We start from the raw sequence: 7473 nt of genomic DNA on the forward strand, positions 1-7473 counted from the left end.
TAAAGATCTCAATGTTAACAAACTTAACCCTTTCACTCCCAGAAGTGATTAGCATGTAAATTCTCCTCACAATACCCATACATTATCTAGCAAACAGGTTATGAGAAGACTCAAACCTATCAGGTAGGAGTTGCCATCTTGATCTAAAAACCAAATTCTTGTACCTAATTTGTAAGGAAATGTGTAACAGCTAAATGGGAGAATTAAAATCAGATCTTGGTATTAAAGGGTTTAAGTAATCTGAAAGTATAAAGTTTAGAGTTATTTATTACTGTAGGGCTGTACCTTGTGGATGCCTTTTCATGCGTAAGGAACCAATCTACCAACTCACTTCCAACAAAACAATTTTGATAAGTCCTTAAGCGAAACCTGTGACTCTGCAGGTCCAGCCCAGATCTTGGAGACATTATTTGATTCCATAACTCTCGGAAAGAATCCTTGATTGGCAAAGGTGAAAAATTAAAATTGAACGTACATTGTAAAACAAAACATTTCACTTAATATGTTTTAACTGAATTAACTGCATATACAGAACCTTCCAAAGCAAATGGAAGCACAGACTCCCAGTAGCTTGATAGTAAGCAAACTAGTAAAAGGCCTAAGCATGATGCAACTCTGAGTTTTACCTCTCCCTCCTGAATGGAATGCTGGCTCACTGCGAGGTTACCCCCCCCCCTCCCATGCATATCATCAGGCATCCCTGACAGTTGGCCAGTACCCACTGATACTTCTGGGGTATTAGAAAAGATTTCATTATACTGCAGCAGCCTACATGATCAAAAGTAATCTGTCAACATTTTTCTCACATTTACATAATTTATCACATGCGGGGCAAAATTAGTGAATGCTTATTGGCTAAGAGAGAGGGAATTTTGTTCTTAATCACAAGGACACTTTTGGTAATTAAAAGGGCATGATTACTGATGAGCCTTTTTGCAGTTTTCAGCGACAATTTTTTGATTGCAAGTTAACTAAATGAAGTTGTGTAACATTGTTCACTGTATTTTGAGAATAAAATGTTCATTGAATCTGTTGGTCAGTTAAGTTTGTTTGGACATTTGCAGTGGCATTGAAAGGGCTTTATCTCATGGTCATCATGCGCAAATGCAATTCCCTAAAAATTTTGCTCTGTTTGTGATAAACAAGTAATTGCAAGTGCCCTCAGGCAATTATGGATTAGTTTCACTTTTATTTTCAAAGTTTTCCTAAAATTGCCCTTGTTGTGACTTTGAAAATAGGCATGAACTCGATCCTTAATTGCCCTTGGGCCCATGACAGAGACACTGTGAAGGTGAGGTATTTTGCCTACGAATATAACACAATGGCCTGACCAGGTCTTGTACCCAGACCTCTAAACCTGCCATCCAGCACACTGACTGTAAGGCCACTACATGTGTCAATTGATGGAAACTTGAGACCAGATCAAAGGGTGCAGGTAACTGTTCATGATGTTCTGCCCCCAAAACACAATTTTAAAATAACATTTATTTATTGGTTACCATGTATTATTCCAATGTCCAATTTACAGGTCTGCAGCCATCTAAGCTGAAAAATTTACAGGTTTTTGCAAATATTGCAAGTTTTTTTGTAGATGGTCAAAGATCTACACAAACAGGTTCTTAAATTTTCATTCTACAAGTACATTGTATGAGAAGTCGCCATCCAACAAGCTACCACTAACCTGCTTCAACATGTCAGCCTCTGCTGCACATACTCCAAATGCATCAAAAGGTCTCCTTCCTGGCATGGGTGATGGCCTATCTTTTGGTTCCAGCTTCTCATAGTAAGAACTCATCCCTGTCCCACTTGAGCTGCTGATTTTCCTAAGGGTTGGTGGACCACAGAAGTTCTCATCATCATCAAAATCAAAGGGATAGCCCTTAGGAACATTCAAGTTCATGTTGCTGCTGTTACTGGCACTGAGATCTGGATCAGAACTGATAGCACCCACGTCAGCCTGTAGCTGTTCCAGGTTCCGCACCGCATTTAAATCAGATGACTGGGTGTAGTGATGCACAACATTGTGACAGTAAATACACACCCTTAAAAACCCTGGCATAAAGAACAACATAATATTATTCCTAGACTAAAGGGCTAATTAAAATCATCAGAGGCATAGCTACTTAAAATATTGGCAACTGCATCACCCTCTACAACAGGGTGTGAAATTAATTTTTTTTCTAACAGCAAATTGGTTCCTAAATTTTCAAAGTGGCAGCCAATTCAAAAATAGTTGGTCACTATTTTTAAAGACAAACAAAACCTTTTTTCCTGCTGTCAGCATTCTAGATAAACCCTCCAGAATTAAGTTAGGAAAAAGATCTTTTACATGTCACAAAGTGGACACTAGAATGGATGATATACAACATTCAAGTTCACCTAGATCCAAGATGGCATCTAATCATCTATCGAGATGCCCATGCTGAGTTTTGGAAACAAACTTAACAAGGAAGTTTGCCGCAGATTTATCTTAAGTTTGCAAATCTTTTTAACTCACTATATCTCTAGGTAAGGTTATGATGAAGCATTCTAGTCACCAATTTGGCAACTAATTTTCAGGATTTGGTTGCTAAAGAGAAAAATTTAGTCACAGTGGTGCCTGTATTAGGTGCAATTTCTGCCCTGTAACAAGAGGTGTGTGAGGGAACTAAGTTGATTATCACCTGAGTCTTACATTTATGATTAAAACTCATACCAATAAAAATTAATATAGGAAAGATGACGTCATGTGAGCTTAATTATCAAATAATGACAGTTACATGTATTATTTATTTGCCAGGCAAATGAGTCCCAATACTGTATTAAACCCTCAGACCTTCAGATTTTACGATCAGACACTCCTCTTACTCCTTTAACTCCCAGACCAAATTTATAATTCTCCTTACTGTCAACCATATAGTTTTTACAATGTTAGTTGAGAGAATTTAGTTTTGGATCCACTAATCATCCCCAAATTGATATTTGTCTTTATTCTCATCACTTATCTGATTGATATTGTATTGATATTGTAAGGAGAAATTCTTTCTTGGTCACTATGGGAGTTAAAGGGTTAATAAATAACAGAGAAGTATTTGGCTCTGTGGTTTGCTATCATATATAAAATTGAATGATCACTGATACATAATACCATAAATTGAATTTAGCTGTGGTACTTCCACAAAATAGGTCTTTATTCACTGTTTTCCAAGTCAAAACTAGAATTTTGGCTTTTGCTTTACCTTAGATCACTCTTTCATTAAATAAACATTAAATCAAGACTCAATAAACTTCTTTTTACCATTGTAACCCATGATCACCCCTGGAATCTCCAGATAACAACACCTGTAGCAGAATATCTGGCCACAAAGACGACAATGATGCCGACGACGAAAAGTGTTGAACTTTTCACCACACTCATAACATTCTTTACAGTGGTCATCTGGCATCCAATATTGCTTGAAATCACTCTCTTTATACTCTTGTCGTAGCTGAAAGAAAGACATTGCGAGTAATTAAACTGTTGTTTTAGGCATTAGAGTTAGAAACTATTAGTTTATTTGAAACCAAATTCTTGAGGCCAAAATTGTAAGAAATCTATAAGACAATTCCCACAATCAACATTAGCATCTATGGAGTAAAAGGGTCAATTCTTCGGGATTGGAATGAAAAATTAGGCGAAAAAGTCACCAAAACGCATTATTGAAAAGTTCACTAATGTGCTAAGACTTTTTGCTCTAGGCATGGAGATCTTCTTCCTGTTATCTTCTGTAGGGGGACATTTGGGCCTATCAGAAACCATAAAACCAAAGGAAAAAAATCATTTAAAACTGAAAACCACATGCAAAACTGTCAAAACCTATACATTTTCACATCCTAGTTGTTAAAACCCTCATTGATCCAATACAGTGGTGACAATTGGAGCATAAAGAGTAAACTGTACTAATTTCATTACAGTATTTGTGAATGCCATGGCCTTGGCATTCGTATCTTCTAGTACCTACTTAAACTATAGGCTTTATTTCAGCTGCTCTCTTGAGGACCTCAAGTGTGGTGTCTGCGGACTCAGCAGCTGGTAATGGAGCCCAGTTAATTTAAGGAAATTTGCACCAAAGTCCTCTAGAGTCCTCTATAGGATTGCAATTTTTACTTTGCATCTAAACCTGTTTTTCTCTCTGAAATTCTTGCCGCCTTTCCCCTCTTCGTAAATACAACACAATCCACAATTGACCTCCTTCCATTACCAGTGTGTTTGGCACGTTGGAAGACATGGTTCACACATTGATCAACCTTGACCTAAGTGCTCTACAAGGTCAAAGGCTTGGGAGTCATTCAAGATGCGTGAAACCCTATAGATGATCAAAGTCTTGGGTGTCATTCAAGACGCATGAACCCCCTAGGGATCCCTGCAATATTTCAATTGGTTTGTCATGCATTCCTCTCAATAACATTTGCATCAAGCAAGATCAGTGGAGGTGTGTAATTGCTGCTCAGATCGAGGAGAAACCAAAACCCAAATAGGAAAAACCAAAAATCATATCGGATATCAAAACCGAAAACCCGTTAGTATTTTTCATGAAAACCAATAAATCCGTAAACCGCAATGAACACCAAAACCGAAAAACCAAGGTTTTTTTACACATAAACTGACCTAAAAAATAGCCAAAACTGCAAAACCAAAAATCCCAACACCCCCCTCCTTTTGCCATAACTCATTGTTACCGCTGATCATTAATCAAAAGGTGGACAGGTAAAATTTCCACACAGCTCCTTACTACATTATGCATTTAGTTCTCGAATAGAGAAAACAATGACAAAAACAATACATTGCCATTGGGAAAACAGATTTGTTTTACAATAGTATGGGGCTAAGCAGAAATTTTACCAGGTGGACGTATTACACGATTTAACTAAAAGGTCGAGCCTTACCTGTCCTCTCTCGCCTGCTGCCGCATTTAAACGGCCAAGCACGGCGTGCACGTTGCGGTAACCAGGCGAGACACGCCGCGCGGGTACAGACGTGCTGTGCGCGCTGGTCCTGTGACCGACCAATGGCAAAGCTGATGACCATGATCGGTACAACGGCTCTGGACTTTTCGTTCGCTTCTGTAGTTTAGGAGAGTTTCGAGGACTTGTCAGAGGGCTGGCTAGACGTTGGCTCTTTGCTGCATTAACCTTGCCCTCCACTCTTGCATCATGACGTTTTCTCTGAAAAAATCGAGCTAAAGAAAAACCCGTTTTGGAATTTTCTGGACTGATTGGGCGAAACGAAGTAAGGGTGACATCATCATTCGAATCCTCCATAATGATTTCAGCGCCACGGTATCTTCGAACCCATTCGTTTCTCTGTTCCTTTCCGCAGCATTTTCACACAGTAAAAATGAAATACTACTCGAGATAGAGATTTTGTCAGTGAATTCACTCTCGTCTATCTCTCTAACAACAACATCTTTCTGAGCCTGCGGTTCTCTCATACCAAAGGTATAAATTATGTCACGTAATTGACGTAAAGTGTATACATGAGAGGCAATGGCTGCCAACGTGGTAGAGGATGTACGTGAAAATTTAGAATTACAACTTTCAGAGGTTGAGATGCTTCGATCTATGTATCCTGAAGAGAACGAACTTAAAATAGACGACCAAGTGCTCATAGATATTCAAGAATTTTGTTCTAGGAGAACAAATAAGACACCAAATGGTCTGAACTTTTTGTTGACCGTAACTGTAGACTGTGATTCAGAAAGGTATTTGATCGAATTATCTTGCTATTTTCCTCAAGAATACCCTCATGAAAAACCAGAGATTTTTGCCAGATCTCAGACCCTGAACCGAGAAATACAGAAAGAGCTGAACGATGACTTGAATGTGCACATATCAACGCTTGATCGCGGAGAACTTTGCACGTTGCCAACCATACAATGGGTCAAAGACAATGGAGAATTATACATTGCAAAAAATAAAGATTTACGATCATTTCCTCTCACAGAAAAAAATGAAGACACGAGCAGGTGTAAGAGTAAAAAGGACACATCATTCTTGAGAATGTGGTTGTACATGCATCACATTTACAGTAAAACAAAGCGAAAGGATATCCTTCAATGGGCTTCAGACTACAATCTCACTGGTTTTTGCCTGCCAGGGAAACCAGGAGTTGTTTGTTTGGAAGGAGACGAGTACAATGTTGAAGAATACTTTAGTCGCTTGCGTCGCCTTAACTGGAAAAAAATAACCTGTAGACATAGGGAAAAGGGAACAGCTGACAAGAGTGTTAATGAACAAAGGAAATTTACTGGATTTGATGAACTTTTTTTTGAAATTCATGGTACTAGAGAAAATCATATGGACATGGGACAGTTCCGACATTACTTAGATCAGTATGATCTAGGTTATATATTTCAGATTCTGTTTGGTATTGAAGGTAAAAGTACCTCTGATGGTTTATAATGATCAGTGTTGTGGAGAATTGAGCAAAATTTTACACCTCAGACAATCTATGGAAGTATTGAAAAATCAATGATAGCTATGAATAACCCATTGGTTAATAGATATTTTCCTGTGTCTTGGTGTGATAGTAAGTTCATTCACCCATGCAGTGTTTTATTGTGTTTTGAATAAAAAATTTATGAGGGAGTCACTGTAATTGTTAGATTTATCTGTGGAAGGGACAAGGCATGCAAATTGCAGCTGAGAACCCTGCTTTGCCACTACTTAGAGGAATCAATTTTCACAGCTGCTGAAAATCTCAGCTGATCATTACCCCTTATTAATTAAAAAAGATCTTGTCCAATATTTAAGCTGAATGAAAAAATTGCTTCCAAAATACATATTTATTGTTTTCTGAAATGACTTATAAATGTCAAACTAACTGAAAAGAAGGGATTGTTAAAGAATCAAGCTTGACGGAGTTAAGATGGATCCACTAGGGTTCCTTGTCAGTTGTTCTGGGATGGCATTAGGGTGGAGTCTGAAAAATAGTGATATTTATTATGGAACATAACCCCTTTGCCACTCCTGACTTTTTGTTGATTTTTCTTTTGAATCTCAAGCTCTTCCAACAATCTGAAAATGTTTTAGACCAACAAAAAAAGGCCAAAGATGGATACATCTAACCTTGAACAAAAATGTTGGCATTTTCAATGTAAATAAGATTTCATTCATTTTTCTATGCAAGGAAAACTTTCAGATTTTCATTTTATGGGGAGATTAACAAACTTTAAGTACAGGGGACAAGGAAGTTCATTCTCTAATTGGGGACTAGACATCTATTTATTTTTTTGCTCTAAATTTTCTCACTTGAATTCTTCACTGTCACAGGCTTGTATTTTTCAGAGCTGTAAAAGAAATTTCCTTCTGTCTAATGAAGAAAGATCAAGATATGTCTACAGTGATTCTAATCTCTTCTAACTTGTTACGCAATAAAAAGGCTGCGTCGTGCATCGTTGCGTGACTCAGTGAAGCTCATAACGGGGCCTGGGTACTGATCTTCTGATCGAATTT

At 37.9% G+C, this 7473-nt stretch overlaps 2 protein-coding genes across 7 annotated transcripts in view; one reads left to right on the plus strand and one right to left on the minus strand.

The window, feature by feature from the left end:
• LOC113681826 (1-phosphatidylinositol 3-phosphate 5-kinase) overlaps nucleotides 1-5437 on the minus strand; it is a 35551-nt gene extending 30114 nt beyond the window's left edge. For all 6 annotated transcript variants that reach the window (XM_089193328.1, XM_089193326.1, XM_089193323.1 and 3 more), the window contains exons 1-4: nucleotides 4906-5437; nucleotides 3278-3467; nucleotides 1682-2052; nucleotides 286-437 (exon numbers count right to left, since the gene is read on the minus strand). In XM_089193328.1, coding sequence (XP_089049454.1) covers nucleotides 286-437; nucleotides 1682-2052; nucleotides 3278-3467; nucleotides 4906-5280 — 1088 coding nt within the window. In that variant the 5' untranslated portion in view covers nucleotides 5281-5437. The remainder of the gene's footprint in view (nucleotides 1-285; nucleotides 438-1681; nucleotides 2053-3277; nucleotides 3468-4905) is intronic.
• Nucleotides 5438-5505: 68 nt separating this feature from the next.
• On the plus strand, nucleotides 5506-6796 carry LOC113681825 (RWD domain-containing protein 2B). The gene has a single exon (XM_027198945.2). The coding sequence runs from the start codon at nucleotides 5506-5508 to the stop codon at nucleotides 6418-6420; it is 915 nt and encodes a 304-aa protein (XP_027054746.2). The 3' UTR covers nucleotides 6421-6796.
• Nucleotides 6797-7473: the final 677 nt, after the last annotated feature.

The sequence above is a fragment of the Pocillopora damicornis genome, chromosome 14 (genome assembly GCF_964200805.1).
Source record: "Pocillopora damicornis chromosome 14, jaPocDami1.2, whole genome shotgun sequence".
NCBI lineage: Eukaryota > Metazoa > Cnidaria > Anthozoa > Scleractinia > Pocilloporidae > Pocillopora > Pocillopora damicornis.